The sequence below is a fragment of the Triturus cristatus genome, chromosome 3_1, assembly GCF_964204655.1.
Source record: "Triturus cristatus chromosome 3_1, aTriCri1.1, whole genome shotgun sequence".
NCBI lineage: Eukaryota > Metazoa > Chordata > Amphibia > Caudata > Salamandridae > Triturus > Triturus cristatus.
In genome coordinates, this window is record NC_140583.1 from 778,586,689 (window position 1) to 778,612,116 (window position 25,428).

A 25,428-nucleotide genomic window follows, 5' to 3' on the forward strand; every position below is an offset into this window, starting at 1 on the left:
GGCGACAAGGAAAGCTGCCTTCCAGGAGAGATGCTGGAGAAGCCTTATGAATGGGATCAAAAGGCTCCCGCATCAGTCTAGAAAGCACTACATTAAGCTCCCATGGAGGGGAAGGACGCCTAATGGGAAGAAACACTTTCTTCAAACCTTCCAGAAAATCTTTGATGACTGGGAATTGGAAAAAGGAAGTTTGTGAAGGACATTTCCTATACGCAGTTAAAGCTGCTAGGTGAACTTTAATGGAATGAAAATTCAGGCCAGATTGAGCCAAATGCAGCAAATAAGGAAGAATGACATCCTCATAGCAGGAGGTAGGATCTGCATTCTTCGAGGAACACCAAATGCAAAAATCTCTTCCATTTATATGCGTAAGAAGTCTGTGTAGAAGATACGCTTCTTTTAATATCTCCATACAGTTTTGAGGGAGATTTAAATGCCCATACTGCACTAGCTCAGGAGCCATGCTGCTAAATTCAACTACGAGAGGTTGGGATGCACCATCAGCCCTCCGAACTTCGTGAGAAGATCCGGCCGACACGGAAGCCGAAGGTGCAGCAGGAGAGACCGGTGTAGTAGATCGGTGAACCACCACTGACGGGGCTACTCCGGAGCAATGAGAATCATCTTGGCCCGTGATTGGGAAAGTTTGATGAACACTGTCAGGATCAGGGGAATGGGTGGAAAAGCGTAGAGAAAGCTGCTTGACCAGTTGATCCTCAGTGCATTCCCCAGAGTCCCTGGCTGGTAGAACCTGGAGCAGAAGTTGGGGCATTTTCTGTTTTCCGCGGTGGCGAACAGATCGACCTCCGGAGTTCGCTATGTTTCAAATATTTCTTGCACCACCTCATCGTTAAGACCCACTCGTGATTTTTGAGAACAAGTCTGCTGAGCGCATCTGCCTGAGCATTTTGCACACCCGTGAGGTGAGTTGTTGTGATGGTCAAGTCCCTGGCCAGAAGCCAATGCCAGATCGCTTGGGCCTCCCGAGACAATGGGCGAGAGTGAGATCCTCCCCTGCTTGTTTAGATAGAACAATAGAACATAGTTGTTGTGTTGTCAGTCTGTACAAGCAGGGAACTGGTGCGAAAGGAAGTCTGGAAAGCTTTCAGTGCCAAGTGAACAGCTCGAAGTTCCAGGAAGCTGATGATATGTGGACTCCTTCACGGACCACCTGCCCTGTATCTGTAGGTGATCCGAATGCGCACCCCAGCTGTGGAGAGACACATCTGTCACGATGGTCTGTGTTGGAATCTCCTTGTGAAAAGGAGTCCCTCTGAGGAGATTGTGTGGAGATAATTTTGAATGCTTCCCCCCCACCAGAGTGATAATAAATAATAATAATAGCTTTGTTTGATTTTAAAAAAACCATTTACAACTGAACATGCTAATAATTGAATAATCTGGTTTAACTATAATAAAAATTTAAAAACAATTAATCAATAAAATAGAATTCAATGATCGTGAATGTCTGATAATGTTCTGATGCAATACGTCACCCTAGGTTTCATGTAGTTTTGGATAAAACATCTTTTAGTTCAGAATCTCAATTCTAACTGAGATGGAGGTTTGGCTTCAAGAAGTCTTGACGCTTTATGAACAAATTTCGCAAGCCCAATATTTAACTTGGTGTTAACAGGGTTAAGGGCAGCCAATATTGCTTGACGGCAGGAACGTACACCCAATTTAATACATTGGCCTCTCAATAACTGCCTTCTGGCTTGAAGTAGTACTGGGCATGCACAAACAATATGTTCCATTGATTCAGTATGGTAACCGCACAACCTGCATGCAATGCTACAGCCCGACCGGCGCCATGCCGGGAGATTCTTCAAAAAGGGCCATTCTCCCATCCTCAAGGCTAAAAACTTGCGTTTCCAATAAAGTGCATATGTGCTAGACAGATAGGGCAACTGGACACCCACTTCGTAGTTGGCAATTACCACCCAGGCATGTCCCCTCTTCGATAGTGTTGCCCTGTCTGAATGAAAGGACCACAACCTAACAGATTTCTTTATGACAGATTTTAACACCGATGGGTAGAGATTTAAGTCCCATAGGTCTTTTACGCCTAAAAGCTGTAAGCTGTGATCCAAGTATTGTCGGTGCTTTTGACTGGTAGGCTTTTTTTGTATTTCCTGCCAGAGTCGGGCCTCCAAAGAACCCTCCCGGGCCTGACGCAGTCTATGGCACAGTTTAACAAAGGCACCTGCCTCCACACCGAGGTGATCTTGGAGTCCCAGTTCTAGTCTCACCTGGGCTGGCGATGCAGATTTTGGCAGCCGGAATGCTCGTTTGAAGATTTTTGTAATTAATTTGTTTATTAATTTACTGGTTGAGCCCTTGGTGATCTCATGACCATATGTCAGTGCGTGGATTACTTTGGCTTTCATTACTTTCAGCATAGGTGTAAGACTGGGACCTAGTAGCTGGTTTGACAGTTTTGCAGCGGCCACCTCTAATGAGAGTGCTTTTATTTGTAATGCTTCCTTGTGCTTGCCAAAGGAGCCGCTTGCCTCCAGGAAGATGCCCAAATATTTATAACTGGGAGTGGAGTCCAGCTTTGTTTTATTGAAGAACCACCTTTCTATTGTCCTTTTTTGCTTCCCAAAGGAGATAGTTTTGGTTTTTGACAGGTTAAGTTCTAGATGATTTTTTGTAGAGTATGGTAACAATTCGTCCAATAACCTCTGTAGACCCACTTTTGTGTGGCTTAATAGCACCAAGTCATCGGCATAAAGTAGGTTGGTGATGCGGGTCCCATCAAGTTTAGGGGGATGACAATTTACTCTATCAAGTGCTGGGGAAAGGTCCGATATGAATAGGTTAAACAGGAGTGGAGCCAACACACAGCCCTGTTTAACGCCAGTTACTGTTTGGATCTTCCTGGAAACATGGCGGCCTTCGCCCAGCTTGATTTTAATCCAAGTTTCAGCATGAAGCTGAATTATTGCCTGTAGAAGAGACTGTGGTAATCCCCATGATTTTAATTTCAGCCATAACAGGCTTCTGGGTACGCGGTCAAAAGCTGCTTTGAAGTCTACAAAGCAGCAATGTAGCTGTGTGTGTTGGCATGCTGTTTTATCCATCAAAACTGTTAGTGTTAGCAGATTAGTTATTGTCCCGGTTTTGGCTATGAAGCCTGTCTGATTAAAGGGGAGACGCGCGGTTGTTTCAGCCCAGGCCTGCAGCTCCTCTAATAAGATGTTTGCAAAATACTTGGACTCCACGTCAAGAAGTGCGATCATTCGATAATTTTTTGGCTCGTTTCTCTTTCCACCTTTATAAAATCGGGTGAATGACTGCTCCTCGCCAGGATTCTGGGATCGTGTTTTTTAATCTGCAATAATGGAACAGCGGGGTCAAATAATCTGACCATAAATTAATGTCCGATTCAAACATTGCTTGGGGGAGGCCGTTCAGACCGGGGGCTCCGTCCGCTCTTGCTTTCCTTATGTGGTTTGAGATCTTATTTTTTAGTACTGCTGGCAACACCGTAGGCACTGGTTGAATGTCATTCCATTGGGTCCTTTTTTGCCGAGTCTTCTGAAGAGGTGTTTTCGGGCCAAGCTCTCCCCTGGCTCTCTAGACTCAAGAAACGGGACTTAAGGCTTGCTGGGCTGGCAGAATCGAGGCCAACTTTGTCGTGTGCGTCTCCAAAATGGAGAGATAGAAACTTGCTCCAGTCTGCTTCACTGATGTTTGCGCTGCAATGTCCAGTTACACTTTGGTTACTCCTGTTCACTAAGGACCAAAATTGCTTCGGATTAGGGTTTTTACTTTTGTGGATGAGCTTCAGCCAAAATCGGTCAGAGGCCTTTAGTTTTTCCTTTTGAACGGTTGTTCTGAATAGGGCTTGCGCTTGCTTGTAATTATTAAAGTAGATTTTGTTACTAGGGAACTTTCTTGAAAGACGGAGTGCTCGATTCCTCTCGGTGCTTAATTGCCTTGTGAGATGAAAAATTGAGAGGTTTGGTTTCTCGGGCCCCTCCTTAGGGGAAATTCATTGAGAAGATTTATAAGAGAGGCCCAACCACTGACCACATGGATATTTGTGTCTCGAGATTGATGTAACAAAACTCTACTTTTTTCCATCAGAGATGGAGCCATAGAATCTGACCACTTTAGCCGCTTAAGATCCTCTGCATGGCTACCTAAGTGAGTGTGAGCCAATTCCTGATATGAGTCGCCAGTAGATAGTGTTATTATTTGGGCCCGATGGTCACTGTCTCCCTGTTGGGCAATTTGATAACTCTTGATCCTAGGCAGTATTTCTCTACTCCCTAAGGTAAAGTCCAAAAAGGAGTGGGAACTGCCATTTGACCAAGTCCATGTGGGCGGAGTATCGAAAGAAAATCGCCCATTAAATAAAGTAAATCCCAAGTTGTTAAACTGTGATCCCACATATTCCCCCAGTTTTGATGATTTGTTCCCAACGGGGATTGCCCGAGGTAGAAAATGTGGGGGGGGGGGGGGGGGGGGGTTCTTGGAGGATCCAGGCATATGTCATCTACATGATTGCAAAAAAGATTAGTGTTGAAATCACCCGAGATGATGCTTGGTGTGCTTCCATACTTACTGATGAGATCGCAGATGGAATTGATCAAACTGTCCATTTTAGATTTTTTCTTTGTAGCGCCGGGGGGGAATATAGACATTAAGAATTAACAACTGAGGGTCGATAGTTGAGCTTCCCAGGGTTATTCCAGAGAGCCATTCCTCCGCGAAATCGATCTGTTTGACACTTGTTGATATTTTTGTTGATACGTAGATCGAGAGACCACCCTTAAGACGGCCGAACTTGGACTGCCTGGAGGCAGGTGTCCTAAACTCCAAGAAACCCACTATTGGGATACTTTCTCCTGCCCAGGTTTCCTGTAAAAGGATAACGTCGTGTTCTTTTAGAAAGTCAATTGTAGCTGGTGATTGTTTTTCCGAGCCAAATCCATTAATATTCCAAGAACATAGTCAAGTTGTGATTAACGATGGGTCAGTCGGTCTGATTTCGGGATAAAGCCCCCGGCAACCATGACCAGTCTGCAATGACACTGTTTCGTTGGTTATTTGCCGGCTCAGGATTGCCTGTAGGCGAGCTGCCTCTGGCGGACCTTAGTACTGAATAAGGGGCTAAGGTGGAACTTACAGTGCATGCCTGATTTGTTTCAAATATTGAGGGATAACGAGGGACACTCTGAGTTGTTATAATGCCCAATGTTTTGAACTGATCGATTTTGGTCAACACTACATCCCGAATTGCGGACGTTAAGAACGTTATTTGGGTGGCTTCGCCCGTATTGGATCCAGTGCTTGGAATAAATTCTATAGCAATTATGTCCCCCGATTGAAGGTGTTTAGGTCTGGTAAGGATTTGAAAAGTTTTAATATATTTCCTCGGTTAAGAATGTCATGCGGGCCCCTTGAGGTATATTCTGGGGTGAACAGCAATTTGGTGTTTTGAGTGCTGTTTTGGGGCTCACAAGGCTTGTTGGCCGTTGCTGGCTGTCTTTGCTTGGGGTTTGCTTTGGAGAACTTTCTTGGCAATACGGATGTGGTGCGTGAAAAAGTGAACTTTTCCATGTGATTTATATTTAAAGAATGTGGGGCATGACTTTTGTTTGTGAGCTCCAAACTACGATGGTTTGCCAAGTTTGAGTCTCTTTTACAACCAGTATCTATAGCTATACTTTGTGTACATGGTTTATTTTTGTTGGCACCAGTGAGGGGTTGAAGTGAACTGAATTCTTGAGCAGTAATTTGAGGTAATGCAAGGCTCTGTTGAACAACTCCCGAAACTAGGTGCTTAAGTGATGGTTGTGTGGAGACAGATTTTGCTTGAGTTGGTGAATGAAAAGAGGGTTCCAAAGCTTGAGATGTCGCGGATTGCCTATTAATCCGGGTTGGGAGGGCTGTCTGTGTTAGCGACTGATTTGACAGGGGTTGAGGGCTTGTCCATTCTCCTTTCGAGGAAGGTATTGGTGCATTACCTAAGGGGGCTGCCTCGTCCCTGAGGGGGTTACTCGTGTTAAAAGATGTTAAGCCGATTGTTAGTTTGTTACGGCTTTTTCGTTGTCTTTTCTTTTCCCTTTGACAAACTGTGTAATTTTTTGGATGTTTTAATGAAAAATGGTTCAGCAGCTGCTGTGTCGATTGGGTTAGGAGACTTTGTGCTGGAGTGGACTTTCAGACAAGGAGAATCCTGTGGCTGACTTAAGGCCTGATTGGGAGGATCTTGCGACTTGGGCACCATGGGTTTCTTTATTTCCGTTAAAACGGCTGATAGAAATTGAGGTAGAGATGAAAGAGAATCAATGATGGGCGAACAGCAGCACACTGATTGCACCAGCTGTGTTTGGGCTCGAGCTTTTTTTAATAAGAGCGTTGAGCGCCTCCAGTTTTTGATCGATCCCGGCGGTGTTCACTGCAAGCGTGTTTAGCAGGTGCACCTGCATGTCCATCTCGTCTGAGTGGTATGTTAAAGCAGCTGACGTTGTTTGAAAGGTTTGTAATAGTTGGGACCATAAGTTGTTGAAATTGGCCGGTAAGGGTGTTTTTTGCCTGTCCGGCTCTTTATGCACGGTATTGAAAAAAGATAAGTCCAAAGAGGTGTTTATGATATTAATATTTGGGTCTTCAGGTATAAGGTCTTGCTCAAATGCCGCCCCTTGATTCATTCTATTCAAACAGGGGTCTAATTCGGATTGAGCTGAGTTGTTAAGGGCCGCTTGTGAAAGGGCCCTTGCCTGTAACGGAGCGGCTATTGGACTCTTTTGTGGTATGTCCTAGTTGAGATTAACTGAAGAATAAAATACAGACGGAAAGAGCAGACTTGAGTTTAAGATTGGTTGGGTGGTTGAAGGGTCAGCATTACTGCGAGTTGCCTTTAGTGAAACTTGATCTGAATAGATTGAATGTTGAACTGAGAGTTGAGGATGAGCCTGTTGTCGTTGGATAAAGTCCTGGGCTTCAGGGGCATCCTTGCGAGGAGATTCTGTTATTGAAAAGGCACTCTGTTGACTTGAATCCATTGGTCCTCCATCGACCCTGTGGATCAATGGGAGAACAGTCATTTGGTGCGACCGTAGCTCGGGGGCTACTTGAACAGATATCTGCCGAGAAGGGGATACCTGTTGATTATTCTGAGTACCTCTGGCACTCTTCCGGGTTGTGGCTGGAGCTATAGACCTGAAGTAGTCCCTTAAAGAGACCTTATTTTTTGCTGGGTTTGATTGTTTTTTAAAACCAGGTGTTTGTTCCTCTTTCGTTTGGTGGGCATGTGCTAGCCCTGGATCTGAGGTTGTCCTTGTGGTTGCTGATGTATAGGGTGGTGTTGACATCTTTGGAGAGGATGCCGATAGCTCACAGAAGTCGGTGTTTGCTCCTTTTTTTGGCGGTTTTACCAGGGCTTTCCTTACTCGTCCTGACCTCATTCCAAGCGCCCTTCCTTTTCCCCTTTTTTTTCTTTTTTGTGATTTGAGTTTTGAATGACTGAAAAACTTCCTAGTGGTCCGAAAAAATTGCGATTAAATGGCTTGGTGGTGGACCAGAACAATAGAAACACGGTGATCAGACTTAAAAGGGGGACGTTGAATTCGCCTTTGATTCAAATTGGTAGTGAAGTGATTGCTAAGTTATTGAATTGTTAAGTGAGTTTGGTGGAGTTGTTGGGTTAATAGATGAATGGCGCCTGCTCTAGCAGTTCACTAGTTTCAAGGGGTTTCAAAGAAAAAAGGTTTAGATTCTGACCTCAAGTCTCGGGACCAGAGTTAGGATCAACGCAAATTCGAGCTGGAGTGCTGGCTCGAAGCCCCGGGTCAGGCTTCACCCCGGCACCTCCGGCGCCCCCCCCAGCAATGGCCGACCACAATGTTATTCACTCCCTCTCCGTAATCGTAGCCAGAGTCGTGGTTGTAGTCTGTGGCCGTGGTCAAAATCGTGCCCGTGATGGGCAGCAGTCAATAACCACCACTCTGATTTTTGACGGGATTGTGGGGAGTGCAGGGGGGGGGGGGGGGGGGTTTGCAGGGTCACAGTAGCCGCCGACCTGAAGCTGACCCCAGGCTGTCCTGCCGCGGAACCGCCTCGTTGCTCCTCACTCCACGCTCAACTCGGCTCCAGGCTCGATGCTCCGGGCTCCACACAGCTCCTCCTCCGTTCTGCCCTCAGCTGCACGCGGCTGATGACAACTCTCGCCTCGGACTGAACACGCCAGCCTCCCCTGGGCTGACGGCCGGTGTTTTGATAGTCAGGCAAGCCGGCAATCCGGTTGTGATGGAGAGGGGGGGGGGGGGGGTTTAGGCAGATACCGCGTCTGGGGGCTCCTGCAGCCTGCGTGGATGCTCCGCTGCCGCTACTGCTTTGCGGTAGTGCTTCACCGCCACTACCGCCACCGCTCTCTGCGGTACCAGAGTGGGCATCAGAAGGGGGGAGGGGGGTGAGGGGGAAGAACCCTTCTGGGCTTGTAACCAGCTGGGGCCTTGTTCTTTGGTGTCGACTGCTGGTTAGACCTTCGACTGGCATATTTTTAAATGGCCGTTGAAACTGTTGCTGTCCAGACAGACGGCCCTGCCCACGCTGGAAACGCTGAGAAGAAATAAGAGCCTGAAGAAATGCAGGGTCAGTCCGGGGGATGGTATTTCTTTTGGAGCCTCAAAGGCACAGATTTTACCGAGGAAGGTGTAAGGAGTAACTCCATCGCCGGTTCCTCTAATCCGGGTACCAAGGGAAACAGAGGGCAAGAGGCTCGCCTCTGCTGCAGCATCTCAAAAATCACCGACGTAGTGGGAGTAGGCACAGCCAACGCAATGCCCAGTTTCGCCGCTCCCCTCACAAGAACCTCCTGGAATGTGGCAGTCATCAACCGGTGACTCAGAGGTGGCCGAGTCCGAAAATGTGGGAGTGTATCTTCCCTCACTAGTGGATGCTGTGTCCCCAGTATAATCGAGAACGAGATCTCTTGTGACGACGGCGCTGGTGAGACCTTGTAGAAGAACGGTGTCGGCTGTGAGAGCGATGTCTTGGCCGTGACCGTGACTTTGCCCTTCTAGATTCTGCAGGTGGCTGTGACTGAGGAGGAGGAGTTTTAGGAGGAGGAGGTGTGGGAGTCCTGGGCTGCGGAGGTGGTGACTGACTAGGAGCCACAGGCTGACCAGGAGCAGGTTCCAGTATTCTAGTTGGAGGAGAATAGGTCCTGGAATACTCAGTCTGAGGTAGATACCACCCTTCTTCGTTTGCGGGCTGACCTTTAAGAGGGAGCCCTGGATGTAGTGCCCCTCAACGGCGAGCGCCGACTTAGACGTGACCTAGAACTTGCTGTCGACGTTGAAAGGCTGACCACAGAAGGAGACTGGTCTCTCGACGTCGAACTACGAGGATACCTCCTCCACGTCGACGTTCAACGTCTCGTCGACGGTGAGCGGCGGTGTCGTCTCGACGGCAAGCGCAGATATCTCCTTTACCCAGATCGACGGCGATGGTGTGTGGACGTTGACCAGGATGTCCTCAACGTCGACCTCACCCGAGGCCTCGACGTGCGTCCCCTCTATGTTTATTCATCGACGTCGCTTCGACCCAGAGCCCTGAGTCGACGGGGAGCATGTCGTCGTCATACCTGGTCTCGACATCGATGTTGCCTTCGACTGGGATCGGCGTCGTTTTTGAGCCTTCGACTGGGGAGCCCCCTCAGAGGCAGACACATGGGTCTTAGAGGAGGACTGGCTCTCTACTTGCCCAGATGTCCCACCTGCAGCCTGTTCTCTTCTCTGCTCCAGGCCTTGAAGACGAATCTTCTCCCCGTCACGCAGGGTCCTCCTGGAGAAGGATTTACAGATGGCGCAGGATTTAGGAACATGTTAAGTAGGTAGACCGAATACAATCTCTGTGGGCGTCAGACTTGGCCTTCTTCCTTCCACATTCAGGGCACTTGTCGAATAAAGATGGCATTTTGACAAGAAAAATGCGGGCTAACTGCCCAAAAAAGACAGCAAAATGAAGGAAAAGGCCAAAGACGTCGAGTAAAACACTCAAACTAACTTTAGAAAGCGTAATTATTGAAAAATATACCACTCAAGGTAGAGCTCAATGCTCCAGGGTCCTGCTAGCAGGAGCCGGATAAAAGAACTGAAAGTAACTAGCCTTTGGCTGTGCATCATGGGATACCGAGGGTCTCTGGAAGGCTTCTTAAAGGCACGGTATCCATTTACAGACACATATTGACAACCTATGGGGCTTGTCTGTCCAACCCTTCATCTCTTTTATGAAAAAAGGATCTTTGTTAAAGGGAGTTTCTCTATGGGTGAAACTCAGTAAAATAGTTTAATTTAATGGTTACCTGGCTATCTTTTTCACTTCAGAATGAAGTAATGGCCAGCGTAGCCTAGTTGTTTTTAGGCTGCATTATGTCTTTCTTTATCTCTTAAGTGTCTATGCAGGACTGCAGAAGACGACAACTTAAGAGAATATATCTAATGAAGATCTCCGGGTCCACGCACATGGGCGGGACTATTCACATGATTTTGACTATACCCAAAGATCCCCTACTACAGAAGAAAGGTTATTGCATTAAAGTAGTTTTATTAACTATTGTAACACTGATTAGAACATTGGAATGTTGGGAGCTCCATTGAAAACAATGGAGTGCTCCGGGCTTATAATGGCCGGTATAAGCCCGGAGCTCCAACATTCCAATGTGTCTTTGTTCACAGCTTTGGCTGTGAACAAAGACTTCATGGAGCCTGAGGGGATACGAATCCCCTCGCGCTCCCTGAAGGCTTTGTTTTGTTAGAACATTCTGCCCTCTAGTGGCAGAATGTTCCAATAGCCTTATAGACCTTCGTAGCAGGGCTATACCGGCTTTTAAAGTCCCTCTACTTTGTTAAAGTCCCTCGCCTTCGACTCGGGCCTTTAACGCTGCAGCGGGCCTTTAACAGCCGGTATAGCCCGCTACGGCGGGCTATAAGGCTATATTAACTGCTCATTGTTGTCTAGAAATGTTACTCAATTTTTTACATATCCAAATACTCAGTTTAGCCACAAATTTAGCTGGGCCAAATGTTGGCCATTGCAGGCTTACAAGATATAGAATATACTGCTCAGCTACACAGGTGTTGAAAGAAAAAAAAAACACTAGAGCCAAGTTTGTGCTTACTGGAACATCCAACGTGACATTAAGAGATCTTGCAATCAATGCTGCCTGTTCTTTAGCCTTCAACTCCCGCTCCTCCTTGGCTCGCCGCTCCTCTTTTAGTCGCCTCTCTTGCTCCTCTTTGGTCTTCCTTTCTTGCTCCTCCTTGACTTTCCTCTCCTGCTCCAGCTCCTTGCGCAGTTTTTCTTGGCGCTCTTGCTGTTCCTGCTCACAGAGGAATAGCCAGATATTAATGTGGTGAAATGGACACAGGCAATGCTGCCCTTCAATTTAAAGTATCAATCCTGGAAGAAAAAAAAAACGTTTCTCATTTTGAAGCGACACCAGTGTGCATCTGGTTGGGTCAAAGATTATAGGGAGCGAAAAGCTGCAGACTGAGAACAGGACATACCGAGCAGACATGGTTTAAAATCCCCAGTGAGACTGGAAAGCTTACGGAATGTGAATACAATAGCGCTTTTAAAAAGGTATTTGACATATTTCCCTCTCAAACATTGACTGGATGCATAAAGCCACATAACCACTTACTAATTAAGCAGCGGATAATCATGTATTTTTTTCAGCACTGAATATTTTTCAGACAAACGTATTAAGAACAAAGTAGTTTCAAATCGAAAGTGGACATTGCAAAGCGTTACCCAGAGAGGTCCTTAAAGCAATGTTAGGACGTGATCCCTCACAAAAGGAGCATGACATTCAAGTCACTACTTAAAAAAGGTCATCTTAAATGGCCTTAGGCAGCATTGCCACTGGAGATGCTCAGCCTGTCGCGGTGAAGTCATCTGCTAGATCTTGAGTAAACAGTACTTTATTGGAATATTTATTGAACTGTTGTAGATATTTTCACTGGGCTTCAGGTGTCTAGAAAGATTATTAGTTTCATTGTGGCTACACCTGTTCCAGATGACCCACAAGTGACGTATATAAATGCAATTACAAATAGATGTTTTGACTGTCTAAGAACAGGCTTAACATCGAGGACATGAAGTTGTTTAAAGGCACGCTGTTCTGTTCGACTAAACAGTCAAGGTAAGCCAAAAATGGCCTGAGTAACAGCGTACCGGATCCATGTTATAAGCGCAGAAAAGAAGAAACTGGCATCAGGGGAGAGCTTATATGGACTCAGTCGACACAGTCTACCAACGTGCAGAGGTACTGCTGTAATAAATTTCCAGATCCAGTTTGGCACCAAGGGAGAATTCCAAGATAAGGAATCTACCGCTAAAGGTCTTTTAGATGCCATGTTTTACACGATCACAGTAGTGGCTAGCACAAAAGCTGCAGTCCATTAGTGACATGCCCTCGGTACATTCTGTACCATGTACCATGCACTAGGGACATTTATGTATGTTGAATGTGCCAATTAGGAATATGCCAATTCCAGCATGTTTAGCGGCACAGGCACTACCACTGGTAAGCAGGGTTTATGTGCACAGAGGTCTCAAACCAGCAGAAATATAGGGTCCAGCAGAAATGGTCTAAATAGAGCGAGCACGCAGAAAAAGCCGATTTTCTATAAAAGAACATGGAAATAAAATGGTCCACATTTCACTGCATTCTGACATTTGGAGGAAAACTTGTAACAGTTCACCATCATCTTGAGCAAAAGGTTAGTAACTCTTTAACCGTATGAAATAAAGCAATATCTTGATCACTGGTGCTACAGAAACTTGCTTTAAAGTTTTTTGGTTCTATAGACCGTAAGGGACGCAAAGTTTATGATCAGATTTATAGCTTTGATCTTTATTGGCTCTTCCTGGCATGTGGATGGTGCAGAAAGCTGGTAATGTATATGGTAAATCACCAGGTGGTTATACCGTGCACAGACTCCAGGGGTTCCCCAAAAATGTACAGGGCTAAATGTGAAACCTGAAGGGCTCGATTAGTGGTTCTGTGGTGAAGCAGCCTTAGGCCTAACACAGATGAGTGTAAGACATTTATTGCACAACACTGACAAATAATGGACACGCTACTTAAAGGAGATCCACACCAATTTTAGAAAAATATATTGCGCATTTTATTTTAAGACCAAGATCTTCACAATAAATTAAGTACGTTTTTAAGTAAAAATACTTTTCACATCAAAAGTCGACATGTAGAACAATTGCTGAACAGTTAAATGCTATCCTACAGGGAAAACAATATTGCGGTTAAACAGGTAAGTATCACACTTACAATTCCAGTCTTTGGGACAAAAGGACAGCAGTGGGCAAGGGTCAGGTGAATACCAAAACTGCACCACCGGCAGCACAAGTGCGTCTGGGTGCAGAGGAAAATATCGGAGTTCAGCCCAATGAGTTTCACTGGAGATTGGGGGTGCTTGGAGCCACACTGACTGCAGGTAGGTAAATCGGTTGCAGGGGCCAAGCTTTAGGGGTTAGCACAAGCACAGGGGAGGCCATAAAACAGCACCAAACATACACCGCCAGTGGCACAGGGTGCAAAATAGGAGTCGGGCACCCAATTCTTTTCAATGGAGTTTCTTCTTTTGGCAAACAGGCGTCACATCGGAGGTTGCAAGAGGAAGACCAATGGCAGCAGAGTTAAGTAGAGATGTAGGGGGTTGCCTGGGAACGGTCGGTTCAGCTCACCAAGGCCCAGGGGTGTCAGGTGCAGATGTGCCTTTCAGCAGTCCTCTTACCGGAGCCAGTCGGTCAGGGGGGGGAGCCTCTGGGTTCACACTGCAGGCACCATTGTGGAGATCAGGAGAGGTCACCAATGCTGGGGAGACTTCACTGCACATGTGAGCAACTCGGGCCGTGTGCATCGGGTGCAGAGTGGGCAGGAGAAGCAGATCCACCTAGATCCAGGCTCCTTGGAGTAGGTTTCTTCTGGACAGGGCTGCTGTCCTCAGGAGATTGTAGTCTTTTTCACAGGCAGCAGTCGGCCCAGGGCTTTTAGAGGTCGCTGGCTGCAAAACAGGTCACAGGTTCAGCAAAGCTGGACACAGGCAGGTAGGGCTGGTGCAAAGGAAGCAGTCGTCTTCAGTCTTCTCTGCAGGGATGTCTTCTTTCTTAGGTAGTCCCAGATCTAGTTTCCAGGTCGGGGCGTGGGGGGCACCTAGATACCAAATTTAGGGTCGTTTTACAGGAGCAACAGGTAGGGCAAATTGTACTTTACACAAGGTGACCACACCCTTCATTGGGACGGGGCATAGACCTAGCCCTGATTGGAGTGGTCCTCCCCCCACCCCCCAAGCAGTGGACCAAGCAGAGGTGGGTACCCCTAATCTCCAAAGATTTCCGGCACAAAGTGGGAGAGGAAACCGGCAGCTGCCATCTGCTGCTAGCAGCAGACTGGGGGTAGGTGGGTTGGCTGGGAAAATCGCATTATAAAGGCAGCAGGTCTTTAAAGCTTCCCTTTTGATCACTGGCCCATCCTGAGGGAGGTGACACCTGCCCAGGAAATGCATGGTTTCTGGTCCCAGAGAGCAGGGGCATTCCACCCAGGAGTCCAGAAACAGGTCTGGTGGTGGCTGGCTGCCTACAGCCGGTCAAAGACCACACCAGGGGTTGGTAGTTTTTTTTTTTTTAGAGGCACCTCAGAGGGGCCCACTAAGTACATAGTACAATAAATCTCACACCGACATACATCAGTGTGAATTTAATGAGAGGAGTAGTTTGGTACCAAACTCTGTTCAGTGAAGCCACCATGGTGCTGTGGAACGGAGTTACCAGCCCATGCACTCTCTATGGCTCCACTGGCACTTACAACATTAAGAAATGGGACCCTATGAAATGTGACCCAATATTATAGATGCATATCTGCTCATGCAGCCATGCTCTCACATGTGGTATAGTGCACTGTCTTAGGGGTGTAAGGCCTGCTAGAGGAATGACGTCCCCCCAAACCTTCAGGGAGTGCTGGTTGGTATAGCACCCAGGCAGGGGGCCATGCTACCCCTCTCCCTGCATTAGCAGTCAGGTTTCCCTAAAATTGACTGTCACCTTAGCATCATTAGCAAATCACACCAAATCAGGCTCTCCGGTAGATCCTTGCCTTCCAAGGATCTTTCAAATGGCCCTGCCAGGGCTGGAGAAGCAGATCCTGGAACTACTAAATAGTTATTTGGATATGGACTCTACTGACAAATTTCAAAGAAGCCAGGGTCACCCCCCTGTTGAAAAAAACCTGAGGCAGATACCCTGACTCTAAAGAACTATAGATCCATCTCTCAGCTCCCCTTTCTAGCCAAGATGTTGAAACAGCACGTATTAAAGATACTTTAAGTATTTTGAGGACCACCAGCTACTCCAAGCTAGACAGGCGGGTTTCAGAGCTCATCATAGTACAGAGCTAGTGATGTTGGCTGTTCTGGACGAGCTCAGAGTTATGGCCGACGACAAACATCAGAGTGCCCTGATTTTACTAGATCTGTCAGCGGCATTTGATATGGTCAGCCATAACATACTGCTGAACCATCTCACCAATCTGGGTATCAGCGGGCAAGCATACCAATGGCTAAAGTCATTTCTGTCTGACCGTACTCAGAGTTCAGCTGGGTGAGCAGATATTGGACCTGGGCTCCCTGGCCTGTGGGGGACCCCAGGGCTCTGCACTATCTCCACTTCTTTTTAATATCCATCTGCAACCCCTTGTGGAGAGACTGACTGACATGGACTGTCAGGTCTTTAATTATGCCGATGATACTCAACTTCTTATCCGGCTTAACTTCTGCCAGGCCCAGGAGTCAGCCGAAAAGTTGCTCAGTTTCACTGTGAACTGGATGACGGCCAATTCATTGAAAATAAATCCGAATAAGACCGAATTGCTAGTCATTCCAACAGGTAATAGCCCCTGGTGTGATCTCTTCTGGCCTCCGGAACTAGGTGTAGTCCCAGTACAAGTCACGGTTGTAAAAAGCCTGGGGCTGAAAATTGACTGAACTATCCATGTCTTGCCAGGTCACAATGGTAGTGGGAACCTGTTCTGGCTTACTCAGGCAGTTACGGAAACTTGCTCCTCTCTTGTCAACATCTTCACTACAGTCAATTGTCTCCGCCGCTGTCATCTCCAGGCTGGATTACGGGAATGTCCTTTACATTGGCCTCCCCCAGAAGCTTATTGGGAGATTGCAGGTGGTGCAGAACGATTCAGCCCGGCTTATTTTTAGACTTCCTAGAAAGACACAAGCTACCCCTCTATTACATACTCTACATTGGCTCCCTATCAAACAGAGCGCAGTTTAAGGGTCTATGTATTGCCCACAAGGCAATCTACGGTCAGGCACCCAAGTATATAAAAGATCGCTTGGAGAAATATGTTCCTGGCGGACTCTGCGATCTTCTGAGGCCTGCAGGTTAGCACACCCCAGGTACATCTCTTAATCCAAAGGGGGTAGAGCGTTCTCTGTTTTTCTCCCGCAGATCTGGAATGATCTGCCAGAGTACCTACGCAGGGAACCGGCTCTGCTCATCTTTAGGAAGCATTTAAAAACGTTCCTATTTAGAGAGGCGTTAACGGCGTAATCTTCTGCCACCGCCGCTGCTACTCTATTTCTGCCACAGTGAAGCGCTTGGAGACCTGAAGGTGATTTGCGCTATATAAAAGTCATACAACATAACATAATATGCTGACTGCCACTTTTCACCTCACAGGGGCATGCAAGATGCAAGGGCAGTGGCATGGCCCCAGAGCGGGGGTGGAGCAGGGAGGGATCCCAGGGGACGCTCTTCAGTTCCCAGGCCATAGGTACTAAGGGTACAACTTACTAGGGACTCACAGGGGGAAGAAGTACCAATTGTGGCTATGCTTTAGGGAATAAAAACTGGCACAGGGTACCCGGTTGGCAGGAACCCTGTGCGCTACAAATGATACAACATCAAAACCAGACACAAAGCGGGGAAGAGGAGTGCTGACCCAGGAAGAGGAGTAAATCAACTGCCTCGGGCTTCAGCCCTACCAGCCTACAGCAAGAACACCAGCGAGTCCAGCAGCCAGCAACCCCCCGGGGCCAAGAGAACCTGCCCTGTGACCCTCTTACAGTCTGTTTGAGCAAATCTGGTGCTCACGGGCGACAGACTCCTCTCCAGAATCCAGCGACTCTGCGATTCTGCACCTGAAGTCCACGGCCTGCGTGGCCCACCACCACAAGGTCTCTCAACGAGCCTAACCTGGGATCTGGTGATCCCTGACCTGTCTCAAGAGGACGCCTGCAGCCTCAACCTGAAAGGAACCCCCGACCAGAGCTGGTAAGAAAACTAGACGCCAGAAGACACCCTGGCATCTGAAACCCCACAGCCTTGGGTGGCCCAACAGATGGTGTCCAGGCAGCCCGCAAGATCCCAACTTAACTCCCCAGCCGGTGATCGCCTTCACGAAATCTGCTTGCCTGCGCCAACTATGCAGAACTGAAGGTCTCCATTGCAAAGCACAGGGTCCCCAAAGCCTGTTTTGCACCCTGCATCTGGCATCCCCAGTGCCGCTGGTGGTGCAGCTCCTCTGCAGACCTTAACCCCAGAAGCTTTGCTTACACAACAACCAAGATGGCCGAAGCGTAAGGAGCACCGGCCGGGAGCTCCCGGGCTAGGAATCGCCTTTTGGCGTTTTGCCTGGGTTGTGCCCTCCTTCCGAGCCATCCCCTCCCCCCCCCCGGAGACTGAATGCCCGGTTTTCAGTGTTCCTCCTGGGTTCTCCGAGGTGTTCGCTGTAGGAGAGGAAGCCAAGCCAATGCTGGATGGGGTGAGGAACGGTCTAACCTGGCAGTCGGACCCCAAGATGGCGACCTCCGGGTACGGAGATGCAGATCGGGTGCTGGCCTGCCTCTCTACATGCTACTGTGAGTCGCTTGCCTCGAGGCTCTCGAGCGCTACCACATCTGCTGCTCTGCCCTAGTTAATCTGAAGCTCCGTGGCATGCTTGCAGCGGCGCCTACCAGCAGATGAGTCAGCACCCATCAGCAGAGGAGTCGGCGCCCGACATCTACTCCCGCAGCACGGCAGCAAAATCAGCACACCGGCCATGGTGATCGAATCGAAATTCCTATAGCATAGGCATCTAAGCATTATAACGTGGCTCACCTCATGGGATGAACAACAAGGACCCGACGTTCCACTCACCCTGCCTGCCTCACCAGGAACAAGCCCTCCGAGCTGGACGTGCGACGACTCCAACATCCACTCTTTCCTTCGGTCCAAGACGCTACTGGAGCCGGATCTGTGCCACTCCACCTCCTGACGGAGCGGTGCATGGCAGAATAGCTACGCTGCTCCCACTCTCCAGGATCGAACCCTCTGAGCCAGACATACGGCGACTGACACCCACCGTCCGTGTCTTTCGGTCCGAGCCGCTGCCAGAGCTAGGGGGCCATACCTGTGCCCCTCCACTGTGGACGGCGCGGTGCGTGGCAGCATAGCTACGCTGCTCCCACCGACGTTACAGTCAATCAACAAACTTACCTGTCACAAAGATGACCCAAAACTGAAAGAGCGGCAGATCCTTGAATATCGTAATACCGTGGGCAACCAACGAGCATGGTGTTGGGCTGATAGTCGAGCTTGTTACACAGATTTTTGTCCCATTAGCGCTGAACACTGAGTGCACTCTCCTCTACGAGCGACAAAATGGCCGATGTCCCGAAGCGCCCCTGACACGACGCGGTTCATGTTGAAGCTGTGACCCACAAGTAAGACTATCTGCTTGCCTCCTCGAAGCTTCGAGTGCTGGGCTTCCCCCAAAAATCCATCTGGGCATGGTCACAAGTGTAAACCGTGTCTCTGAGTTATAAATTCATGTCTACCCTCCCTGTGCGCTGCCAGACTATAAAATGGCAGCCGCCCACGAAGCACAGGTTAATGTTGCTTTAGCCAGTGCTTGATTTGATACATACAACTACATTCTTCTATCAACCTCTCTGAAGTCTGCTGATTCCTAATGGACACAACCAATTAATTATGCTTAGCCAGAGATTGATTTGTTATAAATAACTACATTCTCCTATCACCCCCTATGAAGTTTGCTGATTCCTAATGGTCAGCAATAATTATCCACAATACGTGTCGACTCTCAGTGAACACAGGAAGCATTGCCACTAGCAGCCTGCACAAATACCAAAAAACGTACTACTGTCGCTGGGAATGGGAAAGCTCCGCAGTCTTTGCCCTGTCCACCACTCCTCTCTCCACCCCTGACCTGGGGGCAAGCTGGAGGACGAGGCAACCAATGCTGTTTTCAATTGAACTATGGCGTTGCCCCCTGGGGAGAATCCTTACCTGTTTGGACTTATCGTGGAGCCAGAGTAACCTTTGGCTGATGCCCGCTGGATCTATCATTTGTAGCTATAGAGGAGTTTGGCTCTGGGGTTCACACCCTTCAGCCAGACATCGGACATTGTTTTCCTCTCGCTGTCTCCTTCCTTTGGACTCCCAACTCTCCCTGATCTGTTTGGATCCTGCTTCTCGTTTTCGCTAATAACTCCTGTACTGAAGTATTCTCCCTCTTAACCCTTTACTCCACCCCCTTTCTCCTTTATGCTCCATTTATCCCTCCTCTTTGCCCCTTTCCCGTTGAGACCTAGCTGTTTGGCTGATGCCCGGTGGAGCTATGCGATAGCTAAAGAGGAGATGGGCTGTAGACTTCCTCCTCGGCCGTCACCTACCCAGCCACTTTGAGCAGACTCTCCTTAGTCTCTCCATCCTATCTACCTCCTACCCCTTTACCCCACCCCTTTACCCTTCTAAGCTCCGTGTATTTTGTCTTCCACTCTTGAAATTTTTTGCGTGTCACTGATGTAGCGTGTCACTGATGTAGCGTGTCACTGATGTAGCGTGTCACTGATGTAGCGTGTCACTGATGTAGCGTGTCACTGATGTAGCGTGTCACTGATGTAGCGTGTCACTGATGTAATTTTGTAATTTCTGTGGAACCTTATGTAAAGCGCTCTGATACCTCCGGGTCTAGCCATCGCTATATAAAACTCTCAAAATAAATAAAATTATAAACAAACATGGCCTGCTTGTAAGCAGTCCCTAACCGAAGATCCAGTGGTGGCTCGCATAGGGCGTGCTGCGGGGCGGGGCAGGGTGGGGTAGCAAACACGAACATACGACGGAACAAAGGAACGTAATTACGTTCCTATGTTCCTTCGTATATGTCCGAGTTTGCTACCCACCCACCCTGCCCCTTCACCGCCCCACAGCACGCCCTATGCGAGCTGCCACTGCAAAGACCCAGTTAACCCTATTGGCCAACATCTGGCCCCTGAACTCTGCAGCCCCAGTGCTGCAACTAGAGTGCACATCTAGACCTTGGGGAACCTTGGTCCCAACGTCCAAATCGCCCCTCGTAGTGTACTTTATTGTGAAACCGCTAACACTTTTTCCTATAGGAACCCATGTAAAGAGATTTTGGGCCTAAAAAATGTCCAGGTGTTCAACTGTTGTATGAAGAGAAGAACTCAATTGCAAAGTATAAAAAGTCATTGTGAGAAAGTGCCATCTTTGTTGCATGGTATGCCCCCACTTTTTGCTGAATGTACTTTGAGTGTGCCCTGGACTCCTGCCAATCAGGTACCCAGGGCCAATGTTCCTTCCCTAAAACCCAAATTGGCAAACCCTGGCCACGTCATTCCCTGGTAAATGGCACCCTAGGTACCCAGGGCCTTGTGACCAGGGAAGGCCTCTAAGGGCTGCAGCACTTATTGTGCCACCCTTAGATGCCCTGTACCCTAACACAAACACACTGCCCTTGCAGGCGGAGTGTCTGGGTACAAGACAAAAGAGTCTACATGGCACCCATCCCTGAGTGCCATGCCCACAACATACACTGCCCTGGCATACATCAGCCACGCCCCTAGCTGGGTGCCCTATGCCAGTGGTGTGGGCACAGGAGCATGAGCCCTGTGCCCCTACAGTAACCAGGTCCATTCCTGGGAACTGTAAGTGCAGTGCTGCCATTTAAGAGTATATGGTGCTGGGAGATAGTCAACACGAACTCCACAGCACCGCGATGGCTTCACTGAAGACTGAGGAGACCGCGATGGCTTCACTGAAGACTGAGGAGTTTGGTATCAAACTCCTCAGCATATTAAACCCGCACTGATGCCAGTGCAGGATTTAATGTACAATGCATGACAGAGGGCATCTTAGAGATGCCCCCCCTAAACCTAACCTACAATCCACGTCTGGTCTGAGGGGCTGCCTAGGCTGCCACACAGCAGACATGTTGCTGGACCCCTGGGTAGAGAGCCATCCGCTCTCCTGAGACAGCAACAATGCACTTCCTGGGCGAGGCGCTAGGTCTCCTCCCCCAGGATGGGCAAGGGGAAGTTTCAAAGGCATGCCGCCTTTGTGAGCTTTTCCAGGCCTCTTGCTGTAACCAGCAACTGGCCCCTACCGGCTCTCAACCCCCACTCAGGTGGGAAGACTGGCCGGAAACCCCAAGGACGGACAGGGGGTGTGCCAGCCTCTGCCAACCCCACCCCTTAGGTGGGTGAGGAGAGGTAAAGCACGTCCCCGGGATCTCACCATCTTGAAGATGGGAAGCCCTGCCCAATCAGGACTAGGCCACTGCCCCCCTCCCACGGTAGAGTGGCAGGATAGGGGGTGTACCCACCCCAGGACAGGGACCCATGGGTCCCTGCCCTTTACCTACCTGTAACGCCCCTAAATTTAGTATTTAGGAGCACCCTGAACCTTCCTGCCTTAGATTCCAGAACAGCAAAGAAGAAAGACCTGCCGTGCAGCTGCTGAGAAGAGGAAGACACCAACTGCTTTGGCCCCAGCGCTACCGGCCTGTCGACCCTCGAACCTGCTCCTGCTAAATCCCGGCACTTCCTGTGGCCAGCAACCTCACAAACCCCGGAGGACCTGGCTACCTTGTGACTGAGCATCTGGGACTCCCCCGAGCAATGGCTCTGCTCAAAGCAAGTATCTAACCCCTGGCATCAGCCAGGAACCGCAAACCCTGCACACACTGCACTCGCCAAGCTTGGCTGGTAGGTGGGGGGGGGGTCTCCCAGGGTCAGGTAAGTGTAGTTGTAACACCCTCAGCGGCACAGGGGCAGCCGGGTGCAGAGTGAGTTAGGCCCAAAGTTATCCTGTGGGAGGCAGGGGGGGGGGCCTTGGTTGGTGGCTGCTGACTAGTAGGCCATGCGGCTGTGGGAGCTGGGCTCCTGATCACTTGTAGTACAAAACAACTAGAGAGAGAGGGTTAAGTCACACTCTTACTCCCCCTATATCATAAATTCAACAACAAAAGAATGTGAAGAGGGAAAAGCACACATTTATTTACATAGACATTAATATACATTTTTTGCCATTGGGATTTCTCTTTTCTGCTTTTACCTCTTCACACTCTTTTGTTGTTGAACTCCTGATCACTTGCTATGGGGAAATGGGGAAGTCGGTAGGAGTAGAAGTTGCACTTCCAGGGCCACTCGGGCGGCTGGGTGCAGGGTGCTTGAGCCTTCGGGCGCTCAATGGATTGCAATGGAAAAGCTCAAGGACTAACAAAGGCTGCAAGCTCGGGGACGAAGATTCTTCAGGTGTGACCACCACTTCGAGAGGTAAGTTGGGTAGTTGGAGGATAGGTAAGTACCCAGGAGTCGGGCACAGGGAGATGCAGGGGTGCCTTTTGATGTTGGGAAATCTTACCCTCTGTTTATCGCGGTTGGGGGGGGCCCTGGTTCTGAGGCTGCAGGCGTCATCCGGAGCATTGAGGCGGGTCCTTGGGTGCCAGATTCGGGGTCACAGTCGCCGGGGGGACGTCCTCAGGGTCTTTATCCACTCCAGCACAGACCAACCTAAGGCTCATTCCACAAGGGGCAAAGCTGCCACGACTGCTTTGCTGCGTAATGTTCCAATTGCAGAAATCTGCAAGGCGGCCACTTGGAGGTCGGTCCATACCTTTGCTGCGCATAACTGTCTGGACACGGATGCCAGGGCAGATGCTCAGGTTGGGCAGGCTTCGCTGCGAAATTTGTTCGCACAGTAGTGGTATTATTTTGTAGTCTTATCCACCGCCGTTTTGGTGTGGGGATGGGCTTGCCATTCTATTCACTAGATTAGGACTATACACAGAGATCCCCTAATACAGAAGGAGTAGTTTCTTTACTGTAACTCCAGTTCTGTAGTAGGGGTATCTGTTATAGTCCTAAGCGTCCGCCCTCCTCCCCGGTGGAGAGATAAATGTTAATGTAAGGAATGCTACAGGTCTGGCGTGTTACGCCTTCAAAAAGAACTGAAAGTAAAAGGGACCTGCTGTGCATTCGGGGATACTGGAAAAGTTCTGGAAAGTTTTCTTAAAGGCACAGTATCCTATTTTGAGCCACATAATGGCAGCCTATGGGGCTTGTCTGTCCATTCCTCCCTCTCTATCATTCCAGAGGCTTTTGCTGGTAGAGGCAGGTTTTTCTCTGTGGAAAAAGCTGGGCAGGCAGTGCTGTTTGTGGATGTTGGTGGAATTTTCTAGTTGAAGTACTGGACAGTGTAGCCTGTGGATATAGACTGCATTATTGGTCTTTGAATCCTCAAGTGTAGATGCAGGTCTGCATGGCTTGACAACTTGAGATTATTTTTATTGCTCCGGGGTCCACGCAGATGGGCGGGACTATTCACTAGATTATGACTATACACAGAGATCCCCCTACTACAGAACCCCTGCACCAGCAACATACGGAAAATTTTGTAGCAGTCAACGCCGATGAAGTCGAAGACTACGTCACAGAGGCACTCCGCTGACGTCACCGGCTCCATAAGACGACCTAGTTAGCGTGATGACGTCAGTTCCGCCCTTTTTTTCCGTGCCTTCGAGGCACACGGATGGACTGACAGCAATATATACACAGTATACACAGTACATACTACACAAAGCGCCACACAGTGTGGATAAAAAATAGAAAGGCAAAAGAAACATCACAATGCCTTTGACATTAACAAATACATCTTGAAACACCATCATATACTAAAGGTATACAAGGGTGGACAACGGGCAGGCGGGGTGGGCCAGTGAGGAATCCACAGGCAGATACTGTATCCACCAGAAAAAGCGTTACCGAAGGTAAGTAACTTGTTCTTCTGATGGATACATCTGCCAGTGGATTCCTCACCTGGTGAATAGATTCCAACAACAGTCCCCACTCCCGGAGGAGGGTGTCCACCCGTCTATACCAGAAAGTCCTGAAGGACGGAACGAGCAAAATGTCGGTCCCTCCTCACCTCGGTGTCTAAACAATGTTCGCGAAAGTGTGGAGGGAGGCCCAAGTTGCCACCCTACAAAATGTCCTCCGCAGGAACACCCCTAGACAAAACAGAAGTGGAAGACTTAGCTCTAGTTGAATGGGCTCTTAAATCCTCTGGAGGATCCTTACCAGCCAAAGAGTAGCATATCTTGATGCACAAGACAATCCATCTGGAAAGGGTGCGCTTGTGCACCGCTCTGCCTTTCCTGCAGCCAACAAAGCCCATGAAGAGCTGGTCATCAACACGAAAGTCTTTTGTCCTGTCAAGGTAGAAGCTCACCGCCCTCTTAGGGTCCAAGCAGTGAAGTCTCTCCTCCTCCTTGGAAGGGTGAGGGGGAGGATAGAAGGTAGGAAGGGTAATGGACTGCCCCAGATGGAAGGGAGTTACCACTTTAGGCAGAAATGCAGCCCTGGTCCCGAGTACCATTCTTTCAGCATGAGTGGTCAAAAACGGGGGTTTTGAACTTGGAGCTTGAAGCTCACTTACCCTCCTTGCCGAGGTGATTGCAGTGAGAAAAACCGTTTTAAAAGACAACAGTCTCAAAGGACACTTGTGTAAGGGCTCGAATGGAGAACCCATAAGATAAGTTAAGACAAAGTTTAAGTCCCATTGAGGCACTGTTAGAAAAACCCCACTCCCACACCGGAAAGGGTGGTGGTAACGGGGTCTTTCCAGACATACACAGTGGTAGCTTGGCTCGAGTGGTCAGGGGTCAGGCACCGTGTTAAGCATACGTTATACCCACACAATAACCATGCGTGCATCCGTTCCAAAAACGACACTACACCTTAAAAATTATACTGAATATCTGTGTTTATCTTCTTTTCTCTTAGTTGCTGATTAAATAAATAATAATACAATCACAGAACACAAGGCTTTTCCTTACAAAGTGCAGGTCAAATAAATAATAACACTTTACAGGTGCAATAAATAGGTTCAGGTCAAATAAATACTGTGAGGGAATAAATACTGTGCAGGAATAAGTTAGCTCAGGACAATGAACAAGTTACTTACCTTCGGTAACGCTTTTTCTGGTGGATACAGTATCTGCCTGTGGATTCCTCACCTTGTGAATATCCCCTGCGCCAGCATTCCACGGAACTTTTCTTCCCC

At 48.6% G+C, this 25,428-nt stretch overlaps 1 protein-coding gene across 4 annotated transcripts in view; it reads right to left on the bottom strand.

The window, feature by feature from the left end:
* INCENP (inner centromere protein) overlaps positions 1-25,428 on the bottom strand; it is a 175,679-nt gene that overhangs the window by 44,609 nt on the left and 105,642 nt on the right. For 2 of the 4 annotated variants that reach the window (XM_085644973.1, XM_085644971.1), the window contains one exon: positions 11,141-11,341. The exons of 1 other annotated variant lie outside the window; for it this stretch is intronic. In XM_085644973.1, the coding sequence (XP_085501099.1) occupies positions 11,141-11,341 (201 nt within the window). Of the gene's footprint in view, positions 1-11,140; positions 11,345-25,428 lie in introns of all 4 variants that reach the window. One more of the 4 variants, XM_085644972.1, reaches the window with a different exon arrangement.